This window comes from Gopherus flavomarginatus, chromosome 5 (genome assembly GCF_025201925.1).
Source record: "Gopherus flavomarginatus isolate rGopFla2 chromosome 5, rGopFla2.mat.asm, whole genome shotgun sequence".
NCBI lineage: Eukaryota > Metazoa > Chordata > Testudines > Testudinidae > Gopherus > Gopherus flavomarginatus.
In genome coordinates this window covers 93747967-93766018 of record NC_066621.1, presented here as the reverse complement: position 1 = coordinate 93766018, position 18052 = coordinate 93747967, and the positions used below count along the sequence as shown (strand labels likewise).

Below are 18052 nucleotides of genomic sequence, written 5' to 3'. Positions count from 1 at the left end.
AAACCAGAACAGTTAAGAGGAGGATTAGAAGCCACTTTAAAGTGCAGCACAAACTAATTAGAGCTAAAATACTTCACTCTGGTCTATCCTCATGTGTACAGAGACATAAAACTAAATGGTGACTGTAATAGAGTGTTTGCCCCTTTAAGGGGTGAGGGATCTGGGGCCAGACAGCCCTGTTCTGAGGCAGAGCCCCCTTTAATAACAGGTGTATGGGCCTGGTAGAGGGGATTATCAGACCCAGATGGGAAGAGGTCAGGTAACTACCTAATAAGACCTGATTCCTATGAAAGCTGAAAGAGCTCAGCTGAAGGGAAGCTGGAAGCTAAAGGAAGAAGGTTGGCTCATGTGGCAGGCCCTAGACCAGGGGGAGTCCCAGGAAAATGGCATATAGGACGACTGGGGAAGAGATGGCCAGAACAGGGAGGGCTCTAGAAAGGAGCCCCTGGGTCAGGGGAAAGTTAGCTGTTGGCTTTATGTTAAATTGTTTTATTTTGGGATTTGCTGAAGATTGTCCATGCATTCAGTAAACGGTGTCCTGAAGAAAAGACCTGAACAGATACTGGGTATGGCACGAATCCTTTCTGGGCTGGGGAGACATGTCAGCAGCCTCTAAATAACCTACCCATTACATTCTTGTCATTCAAGTGTTGGCTTCTTTCTTTGAAGGGATCAGGAAAAGGGAGAATTGGGTTTGACTCTTATTCTGCAGTTGAGGAATAAGGAACAAAACTCTTTCCTTTGAAAGGTACAAACTAACCTTGATTCCAAATTATTACATGTAGATTCAGTGTTCTAAATGTAATGTATAGTTCATACAATGACAGATATATCAACTTGCTGAGGGGATTGTGTAGCCCACACTTCAGAGGTCTTAGCCAATGTTCTCTTCACTCATTACTGGTCATAAGGCTGTTTGAAAGGAAATGAGAGGAGATAAACAGCCAAAGACTACTCAGGAAGGAGAGGATGTGGCCAAAAGAACAGAAGTGGGTCTCAGATTTTTCCATCGGTGTCTGGCTCTGAGGAAGAATAATGGCTGAACATGCACAACCTGTTGAGCTTTTCCTATGGTAGTTTCTTGCACAGATAATGAATGCACTAATAACAGACAACTACAAAGGCCCAAAAAGTCAGACAGCTACCGGATGAGCTATGTTGAAAGAACAGCACTTACCAGCCCTAAACACAAAAGCAACATCCTCAGCGAAACCCAGCACCAGAAAAAAAACACAGTCACAGCAATATATTAGTGTAATAACAGTCTTACTGAATGATGTATGGAACATGCTAATCAAGAAGTACAAGTGTACTTGGATGGAGTATGGATGAAATTGCGATAGTACTGACATCTGATGTACCCAGAGTAGAAAAATGAATCAAATGGCAGGAGCATTTTTCCCCATTAATATTGCAGATCACACAACAATTATTTTACAGTGATAACAGTGAAATAGCAGCAGTCACGGACACTGAATAAATGTATCAGTGTAAAAACTATGTGAGGAATAGAAAACTGGTGAATATACAAGTATAATCACATTTTCAGGACTGGATAAAGAGTCTCAAATGAAACCAATGCCCTCAATTCTGGATGATGAAACCAGAGGCCTCCTTTAAAGTACAGGTCCCAGATGAGCCTTATGGTGGTGGTTAGATCTTTCAGATTACGGTAGCTATATCTGATGGTAAACAACTACAGCTACTTTTCAATTAGCAGCTTAAATGAATTTATATCACATTTAAAACCAAAACCCATAATTACTCAGAGAACTGTACTAGGTTAACAATCACAATCCAGACCTAACATGCAACAACCAAATCCAAACCAGGGTTATCAAAAACAGCAAGTTCAAAGCTTGGTGCTGTGGATGCAACCCAAATTATTTTCCAGCATATGAAAATTATATGAGATCACAATCATGCAGTGAAAAAACAAAATCTTGGAATGTGACAACAGCATATTTCCCTTATTTATAACCATTTTGTTAATCAAAGAAATGAGTAAAAATAATTTAAAATCAGGGCTGTTCTATATACGCAAACGTTATTTGTGCTGAATGACTTAACCTAATAAAACTCAGCATTTCTCTCAGGGCACAGATAAACAGATGGTAGACCATAGTTATTCCTGATTTATGCAGGAAATTTCATTTTTAGCAGAACCATACAGCAGTTTTCCACACTGTATAGAAAACATTCTCAGTGTTTTACTATTCCTTATAGAGAGACTCAATTCCATAGTCCACAGACACACAAATCTGAAAATAAATCAATGCTCTCATAGCTATAATTTAAGATTGCTTTTCCTTCAGCTTTAACTCCCCCACCCCCAGAGTACTTCAAAATGAGACATTTTATCACATTGAATGAATGTACTATATCTATTTAAAAAAAAATAAAAACAACACTTGGGGTTTTATGGTACAGTTTAATAAGTTAAGCTTCATATGCTGCCAACTGAGATACATCACTTGTCAGGATTTCAAATCATCTCCACCTCCCGTTTTAAGCACTCTGATTCTTAAATACATACATCATTTACCTCAAAGCCAGAGCATTCTTTAATCTGTGAAAAATGTATTTTAAAGAAAGCTTAGAGGCTTCTTTTAAAAAAACAAAAACAAAAAGAGGGAAACCTCTCCAGTATATGAATTTGGGAGACAGTGTGGTTCATTACTCCCTCCTGGAAGTCCAAATACATATGGGCCTCAGATTTGTGTATTACAATAACTAGATGAGTGACGTAGGGGGTTAGGTTTAACATCAATGGAAATTTAAGTCACAGTACAAGCAGGCAGGTATTGTATGTACATATGTGCATTCCAGGACAGGGACAGTTTCCCCTACCCTATATTACAGAGCTCTGTGTACATCTACAGTGTCATGGTTATTAACAGCCACTATATCCCATAGTAACCATTAGCATGTTTATAATTTTACCTTTTGCCTAATTGATTTTTCTCTAGTACTTGTGTTATTGCCTATATTTAGTATAAGGAATGCCATAGTAAATGGTAACACTAAATTACATGCAAAAGGCATTTAAAAATTTGTAATGAATCCACTGTATGGAAGAACAATATATTGGATAAGGGTTGTAAAGTATGTAATTTTTAGACAGGTATTTTTAGTAAATTGAATAAGTAAATAATTGCTTCACTATTAAAAAAATGAATTGCAAGCTGTATTAGTATTGGTCTAGTCCAGAGGTCGGCAACCTATGGCACATGTGCCAAACGTGGCACACAAGCAAATTTTGCCTGGCACGCGGCTGACAGCAGGAGTCCCCGCTGCTGACCCCGCTCAGCCCGCTGAGTGAATGGAATGCCAGGCTGGTGGGTTCTGCGGCTCCCAGGAGTGTGAGCTGCCCTGAGCCTGCTGCGGGAGGAGCAGTGGCAGCTCACATTCCCAGGAGCCGCAGAGCCCAAGCATGGCGAGGGGAGGGAGCCCGGGGGGCGCACGGGGACCGCTGCCCGCATGCATCTGCTGCAGGAGCCCCCCAACAGGGGGGGCACTGGGGCCACAGCCCAGGCAGGTGTGTCCCCCGGCTCCCCACTCACCATGCTCGGATTTTGCGGCTCCCAGAAGTGTGAGCCGCCACTGCCCCTCCCATAGATCCCCCCATCCCGCTGCCTCAGCACTCTGCAGGGGAGGGCTGTGCGCACAGTAGCCCGGCACCATGTTGTGCCTCCACGTGGAGCCAGCATCTAACCAGCATGGGCCTGGTAAGAGGAGTTCCGGGGGACAGTCAGGGAGCAGGGGGAGGGTTGGACGGGTCGGGAGTTCTGGGTGTCCTGTCAGGGGGCGGGGAGTGGTTGGATGGGGCATGGGAGTCCCGGGGGTCTGTCTGGGGGCAGAGGTGTGGTTAAGGATTGGGGCAGTCAGGGGACAGGTAGAGTCCTAGGGGGTAGTTAGGGTAGAGGGGTCTCAGGAGGGGGCAATCAGAGGACAAGGAGCAGGGAGGCTTAGGTAGGGGGTGGGGTTCTGGAGTTCTGGACGAGGGGGGAGCCGGCGCCCACATATATCCAATGCAGCCTGCAGGAGCCCCCGGGGGGGGCACCGGGCCGCAGCCTGGGCAGGAGGAGTAGGGGAGTGCAGCTGCTCCCTGCTAGCGGCGCTGCCGCCTTTGCAGGGCTGCTGCCCCCTGTGCACAGCACTGGCTCCTCCATGGCTGGGGCTCGCTGCTGCCGCAAGCGGGACCCTCTGGCTCTCTGGTGCCTCCGGAAGGCGGCTCCTTCCTGCTGAGCTGCTGCAGCGGCCCAAGCCCGGCAAAGCCAGTGAGTGGACTCAGGGTGGGGGCCACCGGGGTGGGGTGGGATGGGGAGGGGAGAGCTTGCGGGGGGGGCTTTGTACCCTCCAGGGGAGTTCAAGGGGAACCTGGTCTGGGGAGCAGCCCCTGGGCACAGCTGGCCCCTGGGCAGGCTGGTCCTTGTGGTCTATAAAGGCTCATTGGGATTTGCCCCTCAGTGAACCGATGTGCGGGGGGGAGGAGGAGTACAAGGTGGAAGTTTCGCCTAGGGCGCAAAATATCCTTGCACTGGCCCTGCCCCAGGGGGTGCCTGCACCCCAGGTTAGGAACCACTGCACTAAACTAATAAGATCTGCATTTTAATTTAATTTTAAATGAAGCTTATTAAACATTTTAAAAAACTTGTTTATTTTACATACACCAGTAGTTTATAGACTTATAGAGAGAGACCTTCTAAAAACATTAAAATGTATTACTGGCACGCAAAACCTTAAATCAGAGTGAATAATGAAGACTCAGCACACCACTTCTGAACGGTTGCTGACCCCTGGTCTAGTCATTATGTTTCATATAGCAAATTTTTATATATTTTTATATATTACATGCACATAGGGTAACCAGACAACAAATGTGAAAAAATGGGATGGGGGGGGGGTAATAGGAGCATATATAAAAGACCCAAAAATCAGGACTGTCCCTATAAAATTGGGACATCTGGTCACCATACAGTTACAAAAAAGTAATACTTGCAAGCATAGAGAAACCAACGTCAGCCCTCAAATCTTATAGTATAAGCATTTGCTGCACTATGAAATGTTACATACATGCTCTCAAATAGAATAAAATATATATTTAACTTTTAAAGGGTCAATAGGATCCTTCCACAGATGGTACAGAAAGTTTTTATGAATAAACCCAAATTCATTACCTTTCTGTAGACAATCATATTTGGAGAACTCTCCTCTGGGTCAGCAGTTTCCACATTACTTTGATCAGTGGCTCCTTGGGCCATGCTTAACAGTTGTCACTCACACTGCAAGGACAAGAATAGAATACAATGGAACATCAAGTCACACAGAAGGATGATAAGATACATTCCAAATTCAAAGATAGATATACAAGAGAGAAAGGGACAGAGAAATGCGCTCTGATCTCATTCCTGCATAGATTTGTCACACTCACTCACAGAATAGCTTGGATGTGTGAGACAGAGAAACATTTGTCTTTATCAAATAGCTGTCTTTCCCCATTTCCAGCATGACATTGCAAGACCCTTTTCAGAAAGGGGGAGATGAGTGTTTTGCACAAAACTTCCTCCCCTTACAATAAACCCCCCCAAAATAGCACATTACTGACGGGTATCTTCTTAGGAATTTATTTCTTTTCCTTACATGCTGTATGTGCCTGAGACACCCCAAATCAAATTCAAAAATCAGAGAAAGAATACACTTGAATGAATTTCACAGGAACAAGTCAAATTGCTACTGTTCGTAAGGGGGACTCTCACTGGTAGAAACAATAGATTGATTGTCATGGATGCATGGCACATCAACATCAATCCGGCTTCCTCAGTGTCAAGATCACAGTTTGAGTCTCAGGATCTGTACTGGTTATGAACCTGTTAGTTATGAACTATAAAGACTGCAAAAGTGACAGGAGGCATTATTGCCCAGAGGAGGCCAACGTCAACCCAAAGGATAATAGGTTTGTCTGTAAACTAAAAGCTCGAGTCTACATGTGATTTATTAGGCACTTCGGCTGAAATTTTCAAAAGCAACTAAGTGTCTTTGGAACACAGGTCCCATTGAAAGTCACTCTGGATCTTTTGAAAACCCAGCCTTAATGTTTTTCTCCTACATTAGTGGTTCTCAAAGCATTCAGTAGGGTGAACTCATGTTACAACAGACAATAGTTTGGAGGCCTATCTCCCATAGAGAAGGTAAGAGCAGTCATTACCCCCTGGGCCTATTCACAACATCCAGGTTGAAAACCCATGCTATAAGATCTGATTCTTTGACCACTAAAGTCAATGAGAGTCTTTCCATTGACTTCAACAGCCATTGGATCAGGCCCCAAGTGTGCAGTATAAGTTATTACGTAGTAAGAATTTTTTAGACCATGAAGTTTCCATTCCTACAGGTCATTTAGCACACTAACGTCCTGTTCCACTTGAGATTTGTTCTCTTTAATTTAATAGCATAGGCCTGCTAGCCTGTCTGTCCCCAGCCCAGGAAGAACTACCACCACAGACAAGTCTCTTTCACGCCCTTCCCTCAATGCCTGATTAATTCACATTTTTTTAAAAACAATCACAAAATAACACAAAAAAGCTCTTCCTCAGAGCAACAGAGGCTATAGGGGTCCAGAGACCTTTAATTCTACACCTTTCCCTCTACTCCCTGGCCAGTTGCAGGATCCAGATTCCCTTTCCCAACTCTCCTCCCCAACTGAGCCACATTCTGGCTTTTATAATTGCTGGTCTGACAAATGAACAGTGCTGGCTGGCCCCAGGACCCCCAGCCCTTAAAGGGACAGACCATTCTCTTACAGATAAGTAATGAAAACTGAATTTTTAAATCCATTGGTGCTATTTCCAGAGGAATGACATTGCTGGTGTAGGTTGTCTCACCAGCTGTCTTAGTTACCTTAATGGTTTCAGTATTACCTCCACAATGGCTTTGATCAAGGCATGGGGTTTATGAATTAGTTTTAACATATCCAGGCATCTGTCTAGTGTGAGCTAGCTGTAAATGTCAGCATCTACAGTTCCTAACCATACAAATTAATAGATACTACCTAGACAATTCAGTGACTGGTGCTCTCTCTATACAGAGACACCTTTGAGCAGCCAAACATTTTACTTAAAATAGATCAAGGGGGCACAGTCAATATTTTAGAGCAGAATCTGTGGCAGCACAAAGGAGTGGAAGACACCTGCAAGTCTCCTGTTGGGGAGTTCATTAGCATGGGGCAGAAGGTGTAGAGTTGGCAGAGGCAGTTCCTATACCTGCTCTGCTGCAGCCTCTGATGTAGTGGGTGTGGAGTGGGCAGGGCAGGAAGAGGAAGTGCACTTTGTTCCAGCCATCCCTCACTGGTGGGTGGTCCATAGGGAATTGTTCCCAGATGATACAAGTTACAGCAGCCCCTACACTTCTCTAACCTGGGCTAAAGCCCAAAACTAGGAAGTATAACTGGTTGTTGGTTTTAAATGTCTTCTCCTTTCCTGGATTGCTCTGTGTGGCTGTGGAGGGGAAGGGAGCCATCCTTTCCTACACACTCCCTTAGGCTTAGTAAGAGGTCATCAATCTATTATTTATTATTTGTATTATTGTGGCACATAGAAGCCTTAGTCATGAACCATGAACCCATTGTGCTCAGGGGTAGAAACAGACAAGTCCCTGCCCCAAAGAGCTTAGAATCTAAATATAAGACAAGTGACAACAGATGGATACAGGAGACCAGGGAGCACAAGGAAACAGTGAGACAATATTAGTCAGCATAATAGTATGTGGTTTCAGTGCACCAGCAGCCTACCCATTGTCAAGATTCCTGAATGCATCACTGTGAAGGAGAGTCTCCTTTCCTTTCCTCCCTGCAGCTCCCATAGCTCAGCAGGGAAGTAGGTAATGGAGCAAGCAGCATTATTCTCTTCTCCCCATCCCCCTGCCCCCTCGTGATGCAGCCCGCATGAAACTATTGAACAGCCAGAAAAAGACAGCAACTACTCAGAGTTCTCCCAGCTCATACCCAAGCTGCTTCTGAGGCTGCAGAGGAAGCAGTAGGAGGCAACAGGAGAGGTGATGCCTCCTCTCCATAGTGACAGGCTTGATTCTAACATATCAGTTTAAAAATTGCAGAGTGTAATTCAGAGAGGAAATTTAACTTCATAGTCATATACAAAACTTTGTACTTAACAAAGTTGTCCTAAAGACCCAGAGGTTTGACATCACTGCCCCAGATGGATTAGGCACTTGTGGGAGTGTGTCATGAGCCACAAATAATAAGCACAATGGCTCACACCTATCTGTTCTTGACTTTAATATTAGAGCTGACTGAAAAACAGAATTTCCATTCCCCAGAAATTCCAGTGTTTCAACACATTTTTATTAAAAAAAAAGGCAAAATATTTTAACTTTCCACAGAATGAGAAGTTCAGTTTGGAAACATGGACACATTTCACTGTAACATTTTTAATCTAAAGGAAATTGTGACAGATATGACAAATGCAGGCATATATTTGAGATGGTTGCATCAACTTTATAAATGTTATCAGCTTTCCAATAGTTTAGAATATGCTCCAAAGGGAAAGTCCGGGATACACTTAAAATCTCTTCATCAAATGAGGACACTCCACCAGAGAAGGAGATTGTGCATCATAGAAAGAGTCATCCAAACACCCAGAGAGAACTAGCTTCAAAACAGGGTGAGGGGGGAGAACAACTACTGATCACATACCCCTAGTTCTCACCTACCACCCCACACTGGAACCCCTACATGATATTATCAAACAATTATAACCTATACGTACTCAATGGGGAACACATCCTGAAAGAAATCTTTCCTGAACCTCCCTCTTCCGGCCTTCAAACCATCCTGCATAAAGCTCATCATCAGAAGCAAGCTCCCCAACAGACTAGGACACAACTCAAAGCGGTACCAAATCCGTCCCTAACAACAGAGCAAAGCCTGCAGACAGGTCTTCACTGATACAATTATAAATACTCCCCTCAAAAGCGATGGGTCCTACACATGCAGTGTACCACATCTGTCCATCCAGTGCCCCCACAACAACTAGGTGGGTGAAACCAAAAACGCAGTATGCTCTCGAATGAATTCACACAGAAAAATGATAAAAGACAAAAACACCTCGTTACCCATGGGCAAACACTTCACAAAGCGATCGTTCAATATCTGACCTCTCTGTCCTTGTCCTCAAAAGAAACCTGCATGACACCTTCAAAAGACAAGCCTGTGAACTTAAATTCAGAACTCTGCTGGAAACTACAAACCATGGACTTAACAGAGACACTAGTTTTGTGGCTCATTGGAACAATTTGTAAAACACTGTGCTGCCCACTACACCCTCCTTTGTCCTACAGCTCCAGAGGTGTTCATTTTCAGTGGTCTCCTACAACATGGGTGAACCCTTTATGTTTAACAATCTATCCCACTTTGTATTTAGCTTAGACACTCTGGTTACCTTCCCCAGACCTGATGAAGAGCTTTGTGAATCTTGAAAGTTTGTCCCTTCCACCAAAAGTAGTTGGTCTAATAACAGATATTACCTCACCCATCTTATCCATCTCATCTGCCTCTTCTTTGTGAGCCAGACCTTGGAAGCATGAAAACTTAGAAGACTATGATATTGAGATGGGGCAGATAATCTGGCCTGTGGAATATGCAGAGACCTGTGTATCAATACACACTATATTTCTGTGTTCTGGTTTCACTGGGTGGATCCCCTGTAGAATCTGGAATCACTAAAGGGTGATCAATAAAAAGCCCAGCGCCAGTTATGCAGATATCCTCTCTTTGAAGGTTTATGCCCAGGAGAAAAAGGCATTGATTGTTTCAGGAGGCCTGGGCAACAACGGCCTCAAACTATATAAAAGTGAGAGTTTGAACTGCCAGAAGGCCTTCATTTTGATCCAACAAACTGATGTGAATTTTAACCAAGGGGACAAACCCTGCTGAAGAGTTTGAAGGACTGGAACCTGTGAAAATCTCCATGTGGAAGATGGGTAACACCTGGTAAAATTATGTAAGCTTATAGATTGTTTATTGTTTTATGATGCAGTTTCTCTGTAAGGCATTTGTCCAATAAATGTACTTTGCTTTATGAAGGCTATCAGATCTCTGGTAAACAACTATTTTAACCTGTGGGAGAGAGCAAAACTACAGGATCTGAGCTAAGGTCTGAACTTCTCGGATAATCATAGTGAAGTTCAGGGGGACTGCAAGCCTAAATGCCCCATGGCATAGAGGGAGAGGGACGCAAGTCACAGCCCATAGAGAGGTAGTTGCTAGAAGCCTGAAATCGAAGGACAGCATCCTTTGAGCAGACAACAGACGAGTCAGAGGTGCAGTTACCCTGAAACCGTGACAGAAACATTTAGAGATTCTCAAAAAAATTATTTTGGTTTTTAGTCAGTATTAATCTGAGCTGTCATGCTGTCTTATGGGAGTTGTAGTTCCAAGTCCTTCATTCTCCCCTCGGGTACATCTATACAGGGATAAAAAACCCACAGCAGGCCCAAGTCAGCTGAAATCTGATCTCTGGGATCCTCCACCCTCACAGCCCAAGTCCAAACATCTACACTGCAATTTTTCAGTCCCAGAGCCTGAGTCAAGTCAGTTGACCCATGCTATCTGCAGGTTTTTTATCCCCATGACAACATACGCCTAGGGGGCCCAGCTCCTGACTGGACCACATCCTCCATGATACATGTTGGTCTCTCCTTGTGGTTGAATTGCCACAGTGCCTAATGAAGGCATGGGGAACCCCAAACTACAACTCCTATGAGGCAACTCAGGCAGATGCAGAGATTGCATGTTGCCTCAACATGCAGTGTTTTGTTTTGGGTCAAGAAACCAAAATGAAATGGTTAAGTTTGATTTCCCCCATGGGAATTTTCTGCATGAAAAGACTGATATCACACAAACATCAATGAAACCCCAGTTTTCAACAAGATAATATTTTGTACAACATTTTTCAGCCAGCCCTGCTGAATATGCTAAAAACATGATATATTTAAAAGATATTCATCAAGACCAGTCAGGGGGTCTTCAGTATACCTTCACTTCCACATGAGAGATTTAAAAAGTTAAGACTATTTAGGTTAGAGAGGAAGTAAATAAAAAGTGACATGATAGTAATACATCAAAGAATGAATACACTAGGGAAGGTCAGCCAGGCACTCCAGTTTATTCCTTTGTGTAATAAAATAAAGACATATGCAATTAAATTCAAAAGGCAACAAATTTAAAACTGACAAAGTTATTTAGTTAGCCAAACAGATACTTAACCTGTGTAAATCAGAGCAATAAGACATTGAGGCAAAGAGTATAACAAGATTTAAATGTGAACATGCATTATCAAGGCATCTGGGAAAGGAGTCTATGATATACACATTTCAAGACCCAATGTCCAGCACTTATAGACTTCTTGTGGATTTGTGAAAGTATCTTTTTCCATGCTTACACTAGAACTGCCTCCCACCAACTGCAACATCCTCTCACATCTCTCCTGTGACAAGAATTTCTGACCTTCCCTAAGCTGTTCAAGCCTCTAGTACTTCCATGACAAAAGCCTACAACAGCAGGACCCTGCCCTCCCTGAAGCTTAACACTTATATTCTCCTGTAGCAAGGGCCTCCAATCAGATTTCTTCTACACTAGCAAAACTAAGGTGTACTATCTACAAACTCCCCCAAACACCTACCAATATAATTTGCCTACCATTGCCTCTTCCAAGTTTTGGGATCCCACATTTTTGGTTGATCCAGAGCAGCAGTCATTGAATCTGAGAAGAGAAAGAGATGGTTTTCACCACTTTTCCACACCTCTCCCCTATTCCTGGAGGCTGCCAAGGGCTATACCACTCCAGCATATGTTAGAGCAGCCCCCAAATTGCTCTAAATTACATTGTCAAATAACAGCTCCCAAGGAGCTACTCCATCTGGCCAGGATCATCTTGACCCACCACCTACCAGCCCTGCTCCATCCCATCCAGGAGAACCCTTGAGCCCAACTTAGAACACCACATACTTCAAAGGAGCCAGGAGTGGCTAGCTATATCAGTTGAGAGATTTCTTCATGGACAAGGGCCAAGGAAGACTATCGTCTTTTTTTATTGCTGATGTGGGTTCAAAATATTTTTCTTCCTCCACCAACAACCCTCATTCTCGCATCATGTGCACAAGCACACACATTTTGTAGTTCAACATTAAGATTCTAGCTTAAACCTAAAAATATGGAAATACTCAATTGTAGAGACACTTAGGTCAATTCATGCACAAGAGTTAGATATTTTAATGCTTTTTAAAAAAACACAAAAACAAAGATAAACAGAAATGTTTCTACCAATTGTTTTTCATTCCACGTAGCATTACCTATTTCTATACATTGTTGGAAACCCAGCCCTGCAATATTGTTCAAGTGCATGAGAACCTGAAAATGAAACTAATTTCTCTATCGAAAATGATTAAATGCAAAAAATATTTAAAATAGAATAGATGGTAAAAAGTATCAGTTCTAAAATTATTTCACTTTAAATAAGATGCTAATATATTTTACACTTTTATAGCACTTCTTATCCATAGATTTCTAAGTACTTTAAACCACAAAGCATTTGGGTATTATTTTCCCAATTTTACGGATTGGGAAATTAAGGCAGAAAGGTTAAGTGACTTTCTGAAGATCACTCAAAGTCAAAGTAGAGTTGAGAATGGGCCTCGTGTCTCCTGACTCCCCAGCTCCATCTTCAAGACATAAGAGCACAGATGCGCTCCATTGATATATCGCAAATCAAGATCATAGGTTTTTTGGTTTTTTCTTTTTAAAAAATATATTAATTTTAAACTGACAGTGCACACTTTACAGATGATACTTCTGATATCTAGTCAAACAGCCTCCTGCAGTGTTACTCAGTTGTGCTTCATCTTATTCAGACATCACAATTTTCATCCTTAACCTTAAATGGCCATATTTTCTGATTTTTCAGACAGGTCTTTAGTATCCTTCTACTCTTAAAAAAAAAAAAAAAAAAAAGATACACTAGTGAGAGGTTTTCCTGAGGGCATGTTCGCAAAATGCACACACCATCATCAGAGGAATGAGAGTTCACCTAGTCTTCCATTATGCCAGTTCAGGATTGTTTTCTGCCATGTTTTGTCTAGTACAGTTCAACAAGAAAAGAAAGGAAGTTAAAAAAGAAGTCTCATTTAATTTATAGTAATAAGCTACTGAGTTCTGGGAGGGTCATGATAGTGGCAAAGTGAATTCAGCCAAAGCACTGCTGAACAGCTCCTAGTAGATCTGCGGAGTAATGCTTTCTTTCCTTTGCCTCATTTGATGCACTTAGTTGAAAACTGTTTTTGATTTATTAGATAGTTTTCTTTTTCCATTGACGCAAAAAGGAGGAAAAAGAGAACATAAAGGGAAAGAGAGAAAGTGTACTCAGAGCTGCTGTTCAAGATGAAAAGCATGACAGTGCTAGGTTCCTACTAAGGCCTGTTCCATTTGTGCTGTTTACACATGCATAAACTGTACAAGTTAAATGAAAGCTAAAAAGATCACCAGCTGTTGAGTGGAGCTCTGCCTTACTTGCATGTTAGTGACCAGGCTCAATTCAATTCCCAGGTCTCATTTCTCGCTCCCTTCACTAGAAGAGGTTGGGAGTGCTACGCTGGCATTGTATTTAAGGCACCCAGCTGAAGTGCCTCATGTCACTCTGCAGTGGCTATTCTAGCTGACACAGTAAAAGTATTGATACACTAATGGAAGTGCCAGTCCAGCCTTCTTTGGATGAAAGGCCAGCCATCACGACAGAAAAGTGGAGAATCCCCAGCACTCCAGAGGTATATGGTATCTAAATGGAGGAGAAAGATAATTTTTTGCTAAGTGAAATATCCTCTTAATAGTAGCTATCTTAATACACCATATTTGCAACTAAGCAAAGCATAAATGGCCTTACAAATAATGTTATATTTGGTTTAAAAGATTTTGGATATTATTGTAAGGTAAGTTACTCTTAAAAAAATCAACAAGAGGATAAAATTTTGTAAGTCACACAGTTTTCCTCAATTTTTTGTTTCAGCACGATTAATATTTTCCTGCTTTAATACTGCAAACACAGTTTAAGCTAACAGAAATCTGTTCTTTACATGATAAGAAAGGTTCAGTTCATCCATCGCCTATGTAACTCAAGCCTACCATACTTGCATACATTTTAAAGAAATTACAGGTTATCCCTTCCATTAATAATCAGACTCAACTCTGCAGAGACTATGGTATTATCACAGTAAGGTCAAAAGTCACTGAAATGAGAAGAAAAACATTTTTCTCTAATCAGACTGTTTCTGTTTTACTTGGTTTTAGAGCACACCACCAAGAGAGATAAGCACCTGGACTACAGATTTACATATAGGCAGGTGAACTCTATAAATTTAACCTATGTAGATGTAAAAATAATTAGCCAATGTTTCAGTCTCAGGATTCAATGAATGGTCAAAAAAAAGGGGGGGAGGTTGAATAAAAATAAAGTCTTCTTATTACTGCCTATTCCCCCTTTTTCTTTCATGCTTCCTATGATGTATGACTTTAGCCTTCTAAATAATGTTAATAGAAGTAATCATCTTTAACTGTATTAAATTTAACAGTCAGCTTAGATCTGATATACTCTTACTTTATTAAAAATGGATTGTAAGCTTTGTGAGCAATACATAAATGTGCAATTGACTTTAGTTGTTTGCTTTATGTAACTCTAAAACTAAACCCAAGAATTTTTCAGTTTAGTAAATCATAACTGCTCTGAGAGAATATGCTGGCAAATAAACTTGCATTCTATGTGCTTTACAAACAGGCTTTTCATCATCTACCAATTGCAACTTATTGTTTTTTAAATACAATTATTTTATTTAGCCTCAGTACAATAGAAAAAAGCTGGATTTAGAGATGCTTCAGGTATGTAACAGAAAATGTTGACAGATGTGACACACAGTCTGTGCTAAAGATTACAAGTTGTTACTTGTTTATATAGAGAGTTGGAGAAGCAATAGGAAAGGTAACAATGTTTTGACAGAAAATAAAAATGGTTTTTATTTTTAAAATGAAAACCAGGGAGTGTATGGAGAAAAAATATCTATAATAAATTCAAGCTATGGTAGAATTAGGGACAAGATGACCCAGGGGATGGATAATGGAGTATGAGACTATCACCTCTAGTTCACTGGTTCATAGCCAGCCAATGTAGGTAATGACTGAAAATTGTAGCTACCTCAAGACCATAGTATTGGTTCACACTGTGAGCGACATAACAGAATGAAACCTATTTAGCTAACTGGTCAGACAAAAAAAAACTCTAGAGAATGCAAAACAGTACAGTATATCAAATGCAAAACATACTTCTAGATTTGTATCACTTTTGCTTTTGACTTCTTTGTGGCTAACATCAGATAAGTGGCTGTGTAAAAATAAGAGAGTCTTCTTAAGCAATACATCTGTTCTCTAGATGAATTCAGGGACCATTTGTTTCACCTGGACTTTGAAGAGATGTAAGTAGACTGAGGTACAAAAAACCACATTAGTATTTGATTATGTGGTGCTGCTTGGTAGAAGGGAGGAGCTCGTTGCATTGTGCTATGTTTGTGTAATAAATAATTGGAAGGATTCTTAGAGTTTGTGTATTCATCCTTTTATTTATTCTAAATCTAAATAAAATATTTATTATTATTTATTTGTAATTCTATAGCACCTAGGAGCCCTAGTCATGGACCAGGACCCCATTATGCTAGGTATTGTACAAACATAAAACAATGATACTTCCGCGACCAAAAATGTTTTACTATGTTTTTCTCCTCCCAGTCCTAATATAGCTACAGGCCAACAAACTGGATTCTCTTCTGGCTTATGTATCATTAAACACAATTATTAACAGAATTCAGATTGCAGAATCTTTAGTGGTGGTGGTGATGGCGGTGATGGCAATGCAGAAAAATCCAAGTTTGACTTTCAGATCCTAGGTTGAAGTACAAGGCAGGCCATGAGGAAAAAAAATTAAAAACACTCAGGCAAACAAAGTATATTTGTCTTTTCAAGGAATCCATTTCAATATTCGAGCCTCTTGATGCCATCTTAGAGTTATTTTTCCTGAGTAGAACAGAATTTTAATAACTGCTCTCAAGAGCATCTCTGTGCAGGATTGTTAAACTCATTCTGTGAAGGGGGCAAAATTACAATTTTAATTATGACCTGTGGGCTCTTGGTCTGGAGGGACCATCACTAGTAATCAGAGCACTTTGTTCTGCTTAGGTTAGCCAACCCATAGGGCAGGGGTGGGCAAAATTTTTGGGCCAAGGGCCACATCTGGGTGGGGAAATTGTATGCAGGGCCGGGGCAGGGGGTTGGAGTGCGGGAGGGAGTACGGGGTGTGGGGGGGGGGCAGGAAGGGGTTCAGGACAAGGGGTTGGGGCAAAAGAGGGGTGCAGGCTGTATGAGGGGGCTGAGGGCAGGGGGTTGGGGTGTAGGAGGGGGATCAGGGCAGGGAGTTGCGGTGCAGGAGCGGTGCGGGCTATATGAGGGGGCTCAAGGCAGGGAGTTGGGGTGCAGGAGGGGTACACAGTGCAGGCAGGGGGCTTAAGGCAGGGAGTTGGGGGGTGGGGTGCAGGAGGAGTTCAGGCTCCGGGGTGGCAGTGGCACACTGGGGCCAGGGCAGGCTCCCTTCATGCCTGCCCTGACCCTGGCCTCACACTGCTCCAGGGAGTGCTGCGACCCCTGGGGAAGGGGGGCGGGCAGAGGGCTCCGCATGCGCTGCCCTCGTTGTGCCTCCAGGTACCTCCTCCAAAGCTCCCATTCACCGTGGTTCCCTGTTCCCGGCCAATGGGATCTGCGGGGGGTGGTGCCTGGAGGCAAGAGCCTGGGGGCCGCAGAGATGGTGGGCCGGCCGCTGCTGAGAGTGGCACAGGGCCCGTGGCAATCCCGCGGGTCGGATCCAAAGCCCTGAGGGGTCGGAGCCGGCCTGCGGGTGGTAGTTTGCCTACCCCGCTATAGGCACTCTGCTGAGATTGCCTAAAAGGGTGCCCATTTTGATGTTGGATTTTGAATTGTGGGCATATATTCACTCAGGACTGGATTGAGGCCACTAACTCACTCACAGAAACCACTTTTCTGACATTAGCCACAAAGCAATCAAAAGCAAAAATCTAGACACATATTTTACATTTGACATACTATACTGCTTCACATCCTCTAGAGTTTTTTGTCTGACCTGTTACCTAAATGAGTTTCATTCTGGTTTTCTCACACACACTGCAAGCCAATAATATTCAACATTTTGCTCTTGGTATAAAGATCATTTAAAAGATTTTTTTAAAAACAATGTTTAGTGGCAAATTAAAATGTTAATAAATGTGCTAACAGATTCTTGTAGGATAAGATTTTGGGGGAGGGGGATTGGCACACGTCCCTACTACTGATATTTTTCCATTACATATTTCCTTCTTTTTTGCTTACACCCAGCTCCACTCTTCCCTGAAAAATAATCTGACTAGAGCAGACAGGCAGCACTAGACAAAATGTACTTGGTTGGTGTAAGAGGTTATTTAATCCGTCTCTTATCTGACTGGGTTCCTGGAACCTCCTCGGAAGAACAGGAGGATCATCAACTGTAAAGAACAAATGGTTCCTTTATGTTACATCAAGATCGCCAACGTCACTTAAACTATGATAACCAATATGTACAGTAGCCTTGAGATGCAAACACTAGTTTATCTACAACCAAGCTATTAATCTTGCCTAATGCTGGATTTTGAAGTGAGACAACAGGTGTTGACAACCAACAATACCAACATCCTAATGCAGGATATTGTTAATAGGAATCCCTATAAGAAAATGCTAAATCAGTCAGAACTAATCAGCATGAATATTAACAGGGCTCTTCAATATGCTTTCTAAAGTACCTAGTCAATCAAAAGTACGACAGCTGTAACACCAGAGCCATCTTCTAGTCCCACAAGGCAATCTTCTACCTAAGCATGTAGAAAGAGAGCAATATACTACCTCATCAGAGTCACAGTAAACCAC

The 18052-nt window shown here is 42.2% G+C and overlaps 1 protein-coding gene across 1 annotated transcript in view; it reads right to left on the bottom strand.

Annotated features, from left to right (window-relative positions):
• Positions 1-18052, bottom strand: part of RGS6 (regulator of G protein signaling 6) — a 492500-nt gene that overhangs the window by 460779 nt on the left and 13669 nt on the right. The window contains exon 2 of the mRNA XM_050953554.1: positions 5181-5285. Within this exon, the coding sequence (XP_050809511.1) occupies positions 5181-5264 (84 nt within the window). The 5' untranslated portion in view covers positions 5265-5285. The remainder of the gene's footprint in view (positions 1-5180; positions 5286-18052) is intronic.